Source organism: Anas acuta, chromosome 23, assembly GCF_963932015.1.
Source record: "Anas acuta chromosome 23, bAnaAcu1.1, whole genome shotgun sequence".
Lineage (NCBI taxonomy): Eukaryota > Metazoa > Chordata > Aves > Anseriformes > Anatidae > Anas > Anas acuta.
Window position 1 is genome coordinate 5869100 of NC_089001.1, and position 14754 is coordinate 5883853.

A 14754-nucleotide genomic window follows, 5' to 3' on the forward strand; every position below is an offset into this window, starting at 1 on the left:
AAGGGGCTGGGACCTGCGTGCAGAGGGGCAGCTGCTTTTTGGTTCAGCCACGTGCAGGAGCACAAACCCTGCTGCCATTCCCCTGACACTGAGAAGTGCAGAGCACCCTCCTAGCCCCAGGGTTTGAGACCCGAACAGCTGTAACTCAGCTTCTACTGGTGTTTATTTTATATACATTTCTTAATCTTTATACTCACTATTGGCACATCTTCCTCTTATCTACAAAGTGATGTTTTTGCAAGTAATTATCTGGCAAAGGCAGGCTGAAAATGAAAAGTGTGCCTGTTCCATCTCACTTTCCCAGCCGAGGGGGTTTTGTTCAGTGGAAAAGTGGGACGTCTCATGAATCCCGGCTGCTCAGCCATGTGTCTTGCAGGCCTCCAGGCTTTGCAGGTCTGAGAGCTGGATTTGTCTAAGCCATTATTGCACACTCTATAATTTATAAGACTTAAACTTAAGGATATCAGCTCAACGAGGGTTTTTAATTCACATTTATTCACTCTTCAAGATTTTAAGTGAATATAAAACTATTTAAAACGTGTCTTCAGTTCAAAGCTTTGGTAATAAAATTTGTATTGTGTTCAATCAAGCTGTGATGTTGCAAATTTGACATAATCCCGCATTCAGCACTCCTTTGCTCTTCCTCCTTGGGACGACATTTTGGTGATGAGGTGTTGGAAGACCTGACCCCAGCTGGGACCTTCCCTGCCTTCGGTCACAGCAGGTCAGGCCAGCATGGGCTTGGAAGAGTCACCCGGCCAAAGGATGCCATCCTTCACTATGGAGACACACATGGGAACCCACAGGACAAAATGATCTCATAATGTTGAACTTCTGCACTTCATTTTGTAGCTAAAAGTCACTGTGGACAGTGATGGTGACATTTGGGTACAGGTTGGGACAGCTACCACCCATGCACACAACGGGCTTCCGAAGAGCAGAACGGTGGCACCTCTCCACTCTCCCCAAACATAAATATTTTGTTAGATTTTGGTTTTGTCTTTCTTCTGAAAAACTGATTCTTCACATATTTGGAGAAGGAGAGTGCACCCTCCTCACTCTTCATCTGATCCATTTAAGAAAGCAGCCTGGGAGCTCGTGTCACACTTTTGGTTCCGGACTCCGAGGCCAATGTAGGGCTCGCTGCAGTCTCTCCTGCACCTCTGGATGCAGCTGGAACACACGAGTGAGAAATCACCATTAGCCAAACTCCCAGACTGCTCAAGGTGTACTTGTATGAGCACACAGAGGGAGATAAGCTGTTGCAGAGGTCCTAAAAAGCTGGTTTTCTTTTTTGTACTGCTAATAACTTAATGAGTGTCAAATGCTTGGAAATCCTTGCAAGGGAAAGGACAAAGATGGGCCAAGTGTCGGGCATCCTGGTAATGATTTGATTTCTCTATTGAATTAAAAGCCGTCTTTCAGCTGTCAGTGCAGAGCAGAAGCAGTGCATGACTCGCAGGAGCAGCTCAGGGACTCACTTATTTGCCTTCTCTGTCTTTAATGCCCGTGCCTCTTGCTGCCCCTATTTTGCATTCTGTGCACTCATCAAACAAAACGCACGCTTGTCGCCACGCTCTAAAACTTGCGGGAGCCACAGGATGCTTATTCAGCTGTGACTTTGTACTCCAGGACAGGCTGCTCATTGCACATCCCTCTCCTGATGTCCCCATCCCTGCTCCTGCCCAGCCCCAAGCCCCAGCCGTACCAGTACGCAACAGTGTAGTTTATGGCCAGGATGACCACAGCGGCTGCCCAGTGCCAGAAGAAGCACATGGTGAGGAACATGATGTTGTCGTGGTCGCTCTCATCCCACATGGGACCTCCCCATGGCTGGAACAGCACGACCCCGATCTAGGTGGAAGAAGCAGTTCATTACCATGGGGAAAAATCTTTCTGCCTGGCCTTGAAGTCCAGCCTGGCTATGAGTTTGGTGCATGACCCCAAGCTGGTCTGAAAATGGGGCTTTCCAATCTCAGAGAGATGTTCTGGAAGCAAACTGGGCTTGAGAAACTTCTGCAGGAGTTTTGTAGCCACACCAAGCAAGCCTGCACCTTCAGAATCTCTTCTGCACAAAATCTGAATACATTTGTCCATCTGGATCACAGACTCCTACCCAACCTTTAAAAACTCCAAATTCAGTGTTTTACAAGCTTAGCATAGTTTTTAACCTCTGGAAGAAGGGTGGTTTGAGTCAGTGGAGCAGCCCTGGGAGTGAGCAGGAGGAGAACTCACACTTATTTTGGCAATTTAGTTCTGGGAGTGGTTATCTCTACTCAATTTCTTTGCCTTTCCAGCTCCTACCAAGGCAATCAGGTGGCCTAATTTTTACTCAGCCATTTGATTGCTTGGTGAGGGTTGTGTCTTTCCGCTAAACCAGAGGGAGTGCTGCCGGGTGCATTAGACACATTAAGCAATTAGTACTTGGTTGTTAGGTACTGCAAAATGTTGCTTGCTTACTCTGAGCACTCGCCTCTTCTCTTTCCCCCAGAGAAGCAATAAGCCGAGACAAACAGCTATTTCAGCCGGAGCAGCCATCAGAGATGACCTGTGCTGAGTAAATTCTCATTCTGGGTTATGATCTATTTATGAAGTGAGCCTTGCAAAATTATTCTTCAGAGACACGTGATTGATACATGATGTACAGCTGCTTTTCCTCTCTGCCATTGCTCTCCTACCTCAGTGCTCAGCTCTGCAATAGGAGCCAGAACTGACCTGCCAGAACCACGTTCCCTGGATGATGGTGACACCAGCTCTGAACATCTCCAGGACAATGTTGTCATAGAGGAAGACCTCCAGCATGGTGCTGCAGGCCCCTGAAAATACGGCGATGAGCAGGAGGGAATGGATATGCTGATCCAGCATGGGGCGGTGAAGGACGTGGTAATAGAAGAGACAACCTGCCAAAATACGTATCCCACTTAGAGCAGCATTTAGCACAATGACCGAGATCACAGAGCCCTGGTAGAGCAAATCATGTCCCAGTTAGATTTTGGTGAGCTTTATCAGATGGGAAATGTGAGCAATTAGCAAGCTTGAAGGACAAGGAAGTGAAATAATTTCTTAATGTCACATGGAAATGAGTGGCATGCCACAGACAGCACCCAGGCCCCCTCCAAGATCTATTTCCTTTTCTTACATGCCAGACTTTACCCGTTGAACTGTCCGTGCTGCTATTTCAAAGACCACTTGGACAAGGGAGAAGAAAATACCAGGAGACATGCCTTGGTTAAGGAGTTTTCAATAAAAGCAAGGACTTCATTTCCTAGTGTCTTCTTCCTGCCCTGTGTGAGCCAAGAGGTCTGAAATCCTGGCTCGCAACTTGCAAGACAGTCTGAAGATAAAATGGTATTCATGATGTGCTGAAGCCAGAATAAGTCACTTGAATTTGCCACGTGCAGCGCAAGCAGATGAGAATGACGATGCCTGCAGCACAATTAATGGCTCTCGGGGGAATGCAGGGCACACAAACAGCTCTGTGGATGTCAGATAGATGCTGCATCCACCAGCCATTCATCATAACAAGGGAACTCAGCCTTCTGCTTTGTACTGCTCTCACCCCAGAAACCCCAAGCCAGGCAAAGCCAGGACCTATTGATGCCTGTGTTTCCCATCCTGATACAGACAATCCTTCGATAATATATCAGACCTAAAATGTGTTGCTCTGGGGGTGTCCAGAGCAATATCTCAGCCTGGCAAATTTTTGTCCCGCTCTGACTCACCCTCCAAGACCCCTCCCCAAATTCAGTGCCGTCTGCTACCGACCTTCGACGAACACAGCCACAGAGAGCATGAGGCGGTCCAGACCCCGCGGCACGGTGTTGAACAGGTAGGTGAGGACATCCACTGCCCCGGAGAGCCCGTAGAAGAGGTACATGGTGGTGTGCTGCCAGTTCATCAGTTTCACCCAGTCGCGTTTCTCCCCGCTGTAGAGGTACATGTGTGGACCGTCCGGGACAAATTGCTCTGCCAGCATCCCTGCTCAGACACACAAGATCACACCATTGTGCTTCTGATGACTGATGCCACTCACTGCTGCGGGGGCTCTCTGAAGGCAAGAGCTGAAGATTTAGGGGTAGGGAGAAAGGACTGGATATAAAAATCAGGACTCCCTGGATTAATGGTAGCTGGTCCTTGGGAAGCAGTGTGAGCTTTGTTTGTTTTTTTTCTTTTTTTTTTTTTTTTTTTTTTTTCATCAAACTCTATTAGAGACCAAGACCATTAAGGAGATGCATCCTTCCACATCTGGGCCAGTATCTCTGGAGTAAGGGCCATCCCTTATGGAGTAAGAGCACAGCCATCACTACAGGCTGGCAAGCTACCAACACAGCAACTCTGATGTAACCCTTACCTATTAGAGCAAAGACGATTTTGACTGCTCCTTCGATGGCATCCACACGCTGGAAGCAGTAATTCCTTTGGGACTTCTTGCTTGCTTTCTGGCTGAGATGCCTCAGTGGGTATTTCACAGACCACCAGAGCCCAAAGAGCAGGAAGAAACTGCCTGGAAGCGCATGACCCTTGAAGTTTGCCATCCTGACAATGTCCTCCAACTAAAAGGCAAAGAAAAACAATGTCATTACACAAATCACACCAGCGTTTGATGTAACACTATGGAAAAAAATTGAGGATTTTTTCCCTTTGCCTTTTGGAGAGGACTGGAAGAGCTGGAGCCCAGACTCATTTAGCAGAGCCCCATGTCTGCTGCAAACTGGCATCCCAGCAGCCTGAATCTTGCAGCCCCCAGAGGGCCCAAAGTGGGCTTCATCCCTCCCAGCAGCAGCTCCTGCTCTTCCTAACCCTCAGGGGGTTTGAGCAAGAGCATCCCCTGCAGACCTGGACAGGGTCAGGTTTATAGGACCAGGCAGGAGAGATAACACACTGGGAAAGCTATAGCTGGGGGCAAGGGAACCACCAGTGGGATTGTTCAGCTCCTACAGAAGAATTTGAACAGCCACAGGAGCGGTGTGCTCTAAGCAAAAATGTTTAAAATTCCTGGAATTGTTTCAGCCCAAATGCATTGATTTTGCAAAGCCAAAGGATTTTGTTAAAAACAACTTCAGAAATGCTCCCAAACCCCAAACAACTTTCTCTCTGCATCACCGCTTCCTCCCAGAGCATCACCAAGCTGGGATTTGCAGCGGGGATCCCACCCGAGCTGCTCAGCACCTCTGCTTGCACCCCTTGGTGCTGGCACACACGTGCAGGGGTTGCAGGAGAGCCGGGGGATCCGTTTCCTAGGAGAATTGCAGCAATTAAAACTCAGCCAGCTCCTGTTTACCATTTGCTGCTTTGCTTAATTAGGTGCAGAAACGATTAGCTCTTTGATGTGGGCTCGAGCATATGTTCAGGGGCCTGCCTTGGCACGGCTATAGGTCGGTTGTGTCGGGCTGGTCAATTAGGAGTTTTTAATTGATAGCAAAGGCTGTGGCTGGCGGTGCTGAGCAGCTCCTCCTCTGCTCGGTAGTGCTCCCACCCGTGCCGAGCTGCAGCAACACCGGCTCACTTGTGGCACAGATGCAATCCATTGGAACAGCGAGGGGCTGCGTACTTTGGTGCTGAACCTCCCCATACACCCACCACCTTGGTTTGCTTCCCCCGGCTGCATTTGGGCTTCCTTCCCCACCTGTTGGTATGATAAAGCAAAACACACCCTTCTCCTGCTGTTTCCTGCCATAAAGGACAATTTGGGGTTGAGGTTGAAAACAGCTTGCTGCTGTTGGCCTTTGAGAAGCACAAGTTGTTGCTTAGGCTTTTTTCATCCCCATTTTGTGGTCAGTTTGTCCTGAAGACGCCCTGTTTTGCTCTGTTGAGCCCAAGCTGCTGGGTCCCGGCCATGTGCAGATAGCATCTCCTGCAGGCAGCTGTCCTGGGGCAGGAAAATCCACCAGGCTGGGTCAGACCTGCTGCTGCCAGGTGAGAGCTGCTTTAAACAAATCAGCTGATGCATCACCTTGAGGCAAGCAAACGTCGCCTTCCGGCACAAACACCACCCTGGTGTGTGCAGCTGCCTGCACAACCGTGACTGCACCTTGTGCCACGGTCCTACCTTCACCAAATGCCTACAACCTTTTCCTGAAAAAAATAAAATAAAAATGAGGAGGGGACTTAATGCTTGGGTGGAAATGCTGTGCGTGAAAACATGATTTCCTACTGCATTTGAGAGCAGCTTTGCAGGCAGCTTGTAGGAGCACTGCAGGGCTCTGCCTTATTTCATGACTTAAAAGCAAGGATTTATTGACAATGGGCGCATTGGGTAATTAAACATGAAATCAAAGCAAGGCGCTGTTTACCAGCACTGCTGGCACAGTCCAGTAGCTTAATACAATAGCCTCTTTAGACCTTTGAAGCAGGAATCAGAACATCTACCTGGATCCCTCTGACAAAGCGAGTGACATGCCTGAGCAGGGGAGGTGGCTGAACAGTCTGTATTTTCTGGGTGAGCAGTGAGACACATCACGTACACGCAAAGGTATTATATCAGAATAATATAACTAAACCCCTAACATAACTAAACCCCTAGCAGAATACCGTGAAAAGACAGTCCTACAGCCGTACTGCAGTAATGCTATAATTACCATGTTACAATGCTACCCTACATGTCAAATATTTAACTCCACGAGCCAGCTCCAGCAGTTATATTTTAAAGGTCGTTGTTTAATAGGACCTGAGGGTTTCCCACATGAGTCCAATGCAGTCAGAATGTGATTACCTAAAGGATACAGTGATCAGTCAAAGCAGGGAAGCTTAAAGGTTACTTTTAGGTGTTAAACACACAACCCATTTGTAGGATGAAGAAAAGCATGAGAAAAACCCAACAGCTCTGATTTCAACCCCGAGCACCCCAAAGGAAGCGGCTCCTGTTTATCCTCACTCCAAATGTAGTGAGGCTGTGCCTGTGATCCCCCCCTATGTTAGGGAAAAAAAATCAAAAAGCCAAAGACACAGCTGGTTCCAGGGCTGGTACCAGCAACTGCTGCCACAGGGCATCGCTGCAAGGCGTGACTTTGCCATGTTTCCTACTCATCTGATCTGTACACTTGATAGCGCACCCGCGTCCCTGCTCCCATGTAATTAATGCTCTTTGCCCACTGCCTGTTTATTACAATGCCGTGCACTGAGCTGGCTTAATGATTTACTCTTTCATCTGCTCTTATCACTTCCCATAGGAGTTGGTTTCTTTTTGTTTTAGAGCTAATGCACCAAATCACCCAGGAAGGCATTTGGTGCAGTCTGGAGGATGGTGAGGAGCTGGGGCAGACTTTTGTCTCCTCCTTCCACCTCCCTGTGACAGCCCCAGACAGTCTCTTTTCAGCCAGCCCCAGGACCTCTAGAGTTTGCCTTGTTTGTTCTAACATTTTGAGTGTGCTTCTCTTCTCTTCTCTTCTCTTCTCTTCTCTTCTCTTCTCTTCTCTTCTCTTCTCTTCTCTTCTCTTCTCTTCTCTTCTCTTCTCTTCTCTTCTCTTCTCTTCTCTTCTCTTCTCTTCTCTTCTCTTCTCTTCTCTTCTCTTCTCTTCTCTTCTCTTCTCTCTCTTCTCTTCTCTTTCCCTTTCCTTTCCTTTCCTTTCCTTTCCTTCCTTTCCTTTTCCTTTCCTTTCCTTTCCTTTCCTTTCCTTTCCTTTCCTTTCCTTTCCTTTCTTTCCTTTCCTTTCCTTTCCTTTCCTTTCCTTTCCTTTCCTTTCCTTTCCTTTCCTTTCCTTTCCTTTCCTTTCCTTTCCTTTTCCTTTCCCTTCCTTTCCTTTCCCTTCCTTCCTTCCCTTCCTTTCCTTTCCTTTCCTTTCCTTTTCCTTTCCTTTCCTTTTCCTTTCCTTTCCTTTCCTTTCCTTTCCTTTCCTTTCCTTTCCTTTCCTTTCCTTTCCTTTCCTTTCCTTTCCTTTCCTTTCCTTTCCTTTCCTTTCCTTTCCTTTCCTTTCCTTTCCTTTCCTTTCCTTTCCTTTCCTTTCCTTTTTGTTGTTTTGCAAAGGTTTTATTTACTGCATTGATAACAACTTGCTCAGGGCACTGCTTCCATGTCCCCAGCTTGGAAATTACAGTCTGAAGTCGCGATGGAAACAGCTCACAGCCATCACCCATGCAATTAACTCTGCCCTTCAACCTCCACAAATCAGACAGTTCAGAGCCAGCAGAGCTGTTTGGCTCTCTGGGGGACCTGCTGCATGGCTTTCAGAGCGTGTTCGTGTGACAGGGGCATTCCCGGGGGAAACGCTGACTCAGTAAAGAAGAGAAATGTCCTCGCTCACAAAAAGGCTGAGCTCGGTCTGGATCCCAGCTGGGAAATGCCACTGAGGTCCATGTCTGGAAGTAATGCAGCTATTTCTGACCCTCTTGAGGTGGTTTTGGCCTCCCTGTGCTGAATCTGAGAGTGCAGGAGGGCATCGAACCCAGACCTAGAGACCAACAGCAGCTGAAGTGCTTTGGCTAAAAACATCCTTCGTCAGCTCAGTTCCCACCCCCACATTCTCCCTGTGCATCACATTGGTTTGTGTTGGATTCAACATAACCCCACACCCTGATCTACCAGAAAAAAAGAAAGAAAACAAAAAAAACCACAAAACAAAACCAAAAACCAAACAACCAAACAAACAAAAGGCTGGGCGGGAAAGAAATGGTCCAGCAATGAGGAGCCTGGAGAAGCAGCCGTGGCAGTGATATAGCTATACCATTGCAGACAGAAAAATTGCAAAGATGACAAATGTCAGGTATGTGTATAATGGAAGTTCCCCATCTCGTGTCCTGGCCACCTGCTGTCTGTGCTCTGCCCCATGCTGTTACCAGCTCAGTCCTGTTTGTCTGTACAGACCCAGGGGCACTTCTAACGAGAGCAGCACTTCCATTAGCTCCCCTAGGAGCTAGATCCCTAATGCAGTAATGTCAGCCTGAAACCCCACTCTGAGCCATTTTATCCCATTATCACTGGGTTTTCTTGTATTTCTGCCTCTATCCACATTGGGCAGTGTTGGTGACGTTCAATCTTATTTGTTCAATCAAGAACAATCTTATTATTTGTTACTAATACTTCCAAGCCCAGCTGCTTCCGCAAAACTAAGAAAGCAACTTTTCTGCCTATAAAAGATATTTTTGGGGTTTTGTCTTAGGTTAAAAATCAGCAGCATTGGAACTTGATGGGCCCAATTGCGGGGGAACAGCTGAAGGACCTTCCATTGCTGGAGCTTGCACAGAAGTATTGTATGGAGGCATGAGATAGATCAAGCTCATCCTAACACATTGGCTTGCCATTAGGTTTGCAGTGGGAAAATTAAACCTGAAAGTTCAAACTGATGAAAGCTTCCTTGTCTGTGTAATAGACAAAACAGACCTTAATACAAAGAGACAATGGGGGAGAGAGAGACCAAAAGGGGAGGAGGTTGTTGTGCTCCCTGCTGCTGCCCTGCCTCTGCTGACCTTCTGCTGTGCCGCTGTCTGGTTTGGGTGTGCTCGATTTTACCCCACCAGAGTGGCTGCGGTGAGGAGTGTGAGCCCAGGACCCCAGAGCAGCGACCTCCCTCCAGCTTAGCTATAGCCCAGCAGAAAAAGCTGAGCAATAAAACAAATTACCCGAAGCCATCTTAATTACACAGGCTCGGAGCAGGCGCTTTGTCATCTTTTGTTTCTCTTTACTATGTGCATTTGCTTATTTGTGCTTTTAAGGAAACAGGGTCTGGCTTTAAAAATGATCTCTTTTGGGAAATGCGTGTTACCATCCTAAAAGCCATTTTTCTTGGCGTCTACGTTAGAGATTAAAGTGCTTTCTGAAGGTGGAGGTTGCTGTAGGACTCGCCTTGCCAAGGTCTCGCCTGCTCCGTGACGCATGGTGATGAAATCGCCCTGACTCCGCGAGCTCCTATTACCTCATGGGCACCAGCACACAGCCGTGACCCCAAACTGGCATTGCTGCCACCAGAAACACCGCAAAGTCCGTATTTTCTGAAAACAAGACAATTGCACATCCTAAAATTGTCCCAAAGCTGGCGCTTGCTGCAGTCTCTTTAACAACTAATCTGTGGCTGCTCCCTGCTCCTCATCCTCTGTTCTTCCTCCCCTGCCATTTTTCGGGGGGAACCCAGCCCTAACGAGCATCCCTTGCCCAGGGGAAGGAGCCCCCTTTCCTTGCCTGGGCTCCCCAGGGGATATTTTGGGCAAACCCACCATATGACACAGGCTGACAGCTGCCTTTGACAACCCTCAAGGAAAAAGCTTTCCCCCAAAAAAGCTATTAAAGAGACTGTTTCAGTTTCAATATATTCAAGGCACAGCCAATTAATCACCTTAAACACCTCACCTCTGCTTGCTGCGCGGTGCTGGTGTGCCTCGGTTTTTTGGATACCTGCAGCTGCCTGACTTAAAGCTCTGGAACTGCCCTGCTCACACCAAAACGTTGTTAGATTTGGTGACGTGCTGCTAGGAAGAAGGAAGAAACCGGCAGCAGTGTCCTGCTGAGGGAGGCACCAGCTGTGGAGAAGGGCAGTGCCCGAACTCATTTCCTCCTCACCTGCCCCATTTTCAGGTACTAAAAAAGACTGTTCAGGGCAGTTCTGCAGGGAGAGGAGGGTGGGGGAAGACTTTCTGCTTCAGCGCACGTAGGGCGATTTCGGTCCAGCTCTTGGACAGAGCCTTTGTGTTTCTTTTGGCTGGGAGCAGAGCAAGCAGCCAGGGAGGGCTTAAAGCAGGCTGCCCAGTGAGGTGCACAGGGCCTTTTGGGGACTCCTGGGCTGCCCCTCTCTCACCTCTGCTGCCTCATCCCCCCGGTATCTTGTTTAATTTCCAGCTTTCTCCCCAGACAGCACTGCTACCAACTCCCACCACCACGGCCCATCCTGGCAGAGGCAGCAGCAAGTCCCTGCCTCCCCCACCCCACTGCACCCCGTTACAGCGGGACACCCCGGTGTGCAGAGCCCCCCTTCCACATCACTCACCCGAGGGGAGCGGGTCCAGCCTCACCCACCCCAACCCCTCACCTCCCTCCTCATGGCTTTGGTCCAGACACCGAATTTGGGGGTCCCCCACCCCACCCCACCTGGGAACCCAATCCATGGGGCTTCCCAGCCACGCAACGTGAGGACCCATTCCAAAAAGGAGACAGGGTGTATTTGCCCACCCCATCTCCCACCGCATTTTCCCCCACGAAGCCCCTTCCCGCGGCCACCCCTCGGTACCTGCCGGCCGCTCCAGCCGCACCTGCACCCAGGTGAGCCGTGCTCCGCCCCACAGCCCTGCCCGCGCCTCGCCCCGCTGGCTCCATGCTCCAGCTGGAATCTTTAACCCCAAATCTCTACTTCTTTAATCATCTCAAGTATCAAATATCCTTCTTCAGACCCTCCCCCTGCATCGCTCTCCCTGTGCAGGGTGCATAGGGCATCACCCCCTTCTACCCCATGCCTTCCCCCTTTGCAGCCCCCAAAATGCTGGGACATGGAGAGGGGACCCACCAAACAGCTTCACTGCTTCTGCGTACTTCATTTTCCCTGCGTCCCAGGTTGTGATAGATGCTCCTCCAGGGATCCGCGATCATAACCCATATTTCAACTCCGAACGCAATTTTCTGACCAGACCTCCTATAAAATGTAGTTTATTCTTAATAATACTTTCCACTTTCATCTCCAGCCCTGCAAGTGCTTTACAAATGTTAAATAATTAACCCCCACGACACCCTTGGGAGAGAGGTAAGCATTATTATCGCTATTTGTAACAGAAGCACTGACAGAGCCTTCTGTGCTATAGCCCTGCCAGCCCTCGGTTTAACTCACTTTTATGGAGCAGCACAGGTACTTACATCACCAGCAGCAAATACACCTGCCGCAGGGAATTTGTAGTGAGAAAGCTGAGTCTTACTGTCTGGGCACATTTTTAAATATACCCACTGCATTTCATAAATGACTTTGCAGTTAGAAGCACTGTCTAGCTATCCCCTGGCACATTTTTTTTTTTCTTTTCAAGTGGGGCATTTATTAAAAACCAAACCTATTCACTCACCCCATCTTGTGCTGTTGTTTAAACAGGTGTCTTCTTGTAAAAATAATGCCCTGTTGATTCATCTTCACGCCCCTCTTCTAGAGGTGTGTGCTGCTGGAGTCAGGGGAGGAAGGAAGCATCCTGCGGGCATCCTCTCCCCGCTGATTTTATCAGCATCTCGTCCTGACAGCTGCTGCGGCACTGGGGTTGGATGCCCGAGCCATGCATGTTCCTTCAGGTGGGCGATTCACATTTTCCATAGAGAAAAGCCAAGCTGCAGGCATTTCTCTGTTCCAGCTACATAGCTCCTCCATTAAATGGCTTCATGGATGCCCTAGGAGCCTGCTGCTATTTTAACTCTGGTCCTGTGAGCCTGGAATAAATCAGAATAAAATGGGTTAAGGATCAGGACCCTTTTACATCATCCCTGCTGCAGACACACGGGGGTCTTTAGGTTTACTCCCAAAACCCTGCACCTGAAAGGAAGAATGAACAATAAATGAGAGGAAAATGAGTGTGATGTGGAGGGCCCGGAAATGTATCAAATTATTTAGCTGGGGAGGTGCTGTCTCTCCTGAGCAAGTTTATGAAACAAACAAAGAAACAAACAGGATGTCCAAAAAATGTCAATGCAGCACCAAAAATGCTGTGCAAAAATTTGGGTTGCTCTTCCATTGACAATGAAACTCCAGAGTTTGTAAATAGACGGAGTTTGACCAGACGGGGTTTGTAAATCCCACGGCTGCCCTCATTTCAGAGGGCTGTTTAGCTACTGTGGCAGAAACCTGACTCTGAAATTGAAATGTGCCCTTAGTGAATGCTCTGCTGCCTGTTGCTGGTGTTCCTTGTCTACCAGGAAATTTGCACTGCAAAATATTTGCAGAACGAAACCATGGTGCCTGAGGGGGGGGGGTTGAATTTTACTATAAGGAAATAGGAAACCTCTGCATGTGTATTTATGGTAGCAAACACCACCCCTGAGCAGGTAGCTAGTCTGAATTTGAATGTGTTCAACCTTGTCAACTTCCCATGGTTCACAGCAACCATTTCATAGTAAAATACAGACAAAAAGTCAATTAATTTATAGCTATACCTCTGCTAGAGTTCAGCAACCCCTTAAAAACCTCACAGCTCCTTCAATGACCTTGAAATCACACATAAAGCCTGGACCTCATCCAGCCTATGTCCAGATTTTGGCTTCTCACCAGCCACAGACATGGGGCTCCCACCCAAAGTGGGACTTCGGGTGACCCCACTGCATGGCACGGGCAGCAGAAACAAGCCAGGGCTTGAGTCCTGATCGGCAGCTCGCCCAAATCTTGTTACCTTGACATGAAACCAGTCCTGGCACAAATTCATGATTCCTAGTCCAGGATGTATAAAATAGCTTGGAAAAGGCTCAGAATTAATTGCTCAGAGAAATGGGGGAAGTGTGGAGTGTTATAGACAGGAAATGAGTTCCCTCGTTCCCGTGTGCTGGCACAGGGGATGGGTGCCAGACCCCCCCCACCACATGGACACAGCCAGAGGTGAGCTGCGTGGCTTGGCTGCCACTTTAGGATGCGGGGAAACTGGAAAGCGAGCTGGAGAGCTGCATGGCACACCTGTCCAGACATAGATACTTTTGTGGTCCTTCCCTGGGACATCGATGTTGTTCCAACCAAAGGAATTACATCTTGTACTCCTTTCACCTGTGCAGAAGTGTTACAGGTGTGCGCAAACCCCACCTAAATGAGCGGGTGCTGAGCAGTGTAGCACCCACCATGGGCAAGGTTTCTCTGGAAAATAGTTTCATGCCTTCATCCTCCTGCTTTTAAATCCCCCAAAACCTGACTTGGCCCCTCAAAAAGGAGTCACATCCTGCATATAACCATCAAACAGATCTGTCACATCAGCCTTCCCTATAGGCTGTGTGCATCCCTTCAAAGCACACTCTCATCTCATTAACTTGTGTAGAAGCGCTAATAATATATCCAGATGGTCCATTAATATCTTTGATAGCCAAATTAAAATTGAGGAGGAAAATGATACTCCAAAGTCACTGTTCTCATTCAGGCATCTTGCCTCTGGTAGAAGTTCATTTACTTGAAGTGTTTTTCTCTCCCCGAGCCGATCGCGGAGTTATGCACCAGGCAGGAAGGGTCTGGAAATCTCTTTGCTGCTGCTGCAGTGCAGGATAAGCCAGTACTGCAGCAGCAATCCCAAAATTGATCATCACAACCCGAGAACAATATTTCACACGTCGTGGCGAGGGGTGGACAGCTTTGGATTTGAAATTCTGGGCAGCAGCGAAAGCAGGCTGATGGATAACGTTAAGGAATAAGCAATGTTTCGTCTCCTGCTCAAAACTCCAGAGCTCGGAGCCATTCATGTGCTGAGCCCACGCACGGTTTTGCAGGGATGCCAAAGTCCTGCGGCTGCCTCCAAGCTGCCATGAGCACAATTTACACCTCACCTCGGGTGGCTCCAGTCCCCAGGCAGGGTGTGAAATTTGGGGAGTGGAAAGTGCCCCAAGGAGGTGCAGGCTGGGAGTTATCGAAGGAGATGGCAAGGGGCTCCTTGGGCTGTGTGTGAAACGTGACCTGGTTCTGACAAACACCCTGTTCCCTCGCAAAGATGTCTAGGAAGGAGTTTGCCAGATGGCAAAAGGAGAGAATGAATAAATCCGAGACAGCACATCTGCAGCAGCTTCCCAAGGCCAGCCCACAAAGGCTCGCCAAAGCGCAGCTGTGGACAGTGAACAGGATCTGTGCAAGGCCAGAGTGAAAACATGCTGAGAAGGGACTGCTTTGGGGCAGAACTTAT

At 48.7% G+C, this 14754-nt stretch overlaps 1 protein-coding gene across 1 annotated transcript; it reads right to left on the reverse strand.

The window, feature by feature from the left end:
• Window positions 1-473: 473 nt before the first annotated feature.
• On the reverse strand, window positions 474-11277 carry TMEM45B (transmembrane protein 45B). The gene is made up of 6 exons (XM_068659258.1): window positions 11154-11277; window positions 4352-4553; window positions 3766-3978; window positions 2716-2900; window positions 1709-1854; window positions 474-1173 (listed from the first exon to the last, which is right to left on the reverse strand). The coding sequence occupies exons 2-6, from the start codon at window positions 4533-4535 to the stop codon at window positions 1056-1058; spliced, it is 846 nt and encodes a 281-aa protein (XP_068515359.1). The 5' UTR covers window positions 4536-4553; window positions 11154-11277; the 3' UTR covers window positions 474-1055.
• Window positions 11278-14754: the final 3477 nt, after the last annotated feature.

Bases quoted from the DNA above. Each gene is read 5' to 3' on its own strand.
- TMEM45B (XM_068659258.1), bottom strand. From the start codon at position 4,535: ATGGCAAACTTCAAGGGTCATGCGCTTCCAGGCAGTTTCTTCCTGCTC. The intron at 2,901-3,765 runs GTCGGTAGCAGA...GTATTTTGGCAG, and splicing joins TGTGGCTGTGTTCGTCGAAG to GTTGTCTCTTCTATTACCAC. The intron at 1,855-2,715 runs GTCAGTTCTGGC...TCTTCCACCTAG, and splicing joins AGGGAACGTGGTTCTGGCAG to ATCGGGGTCGTGCTGTTCCA.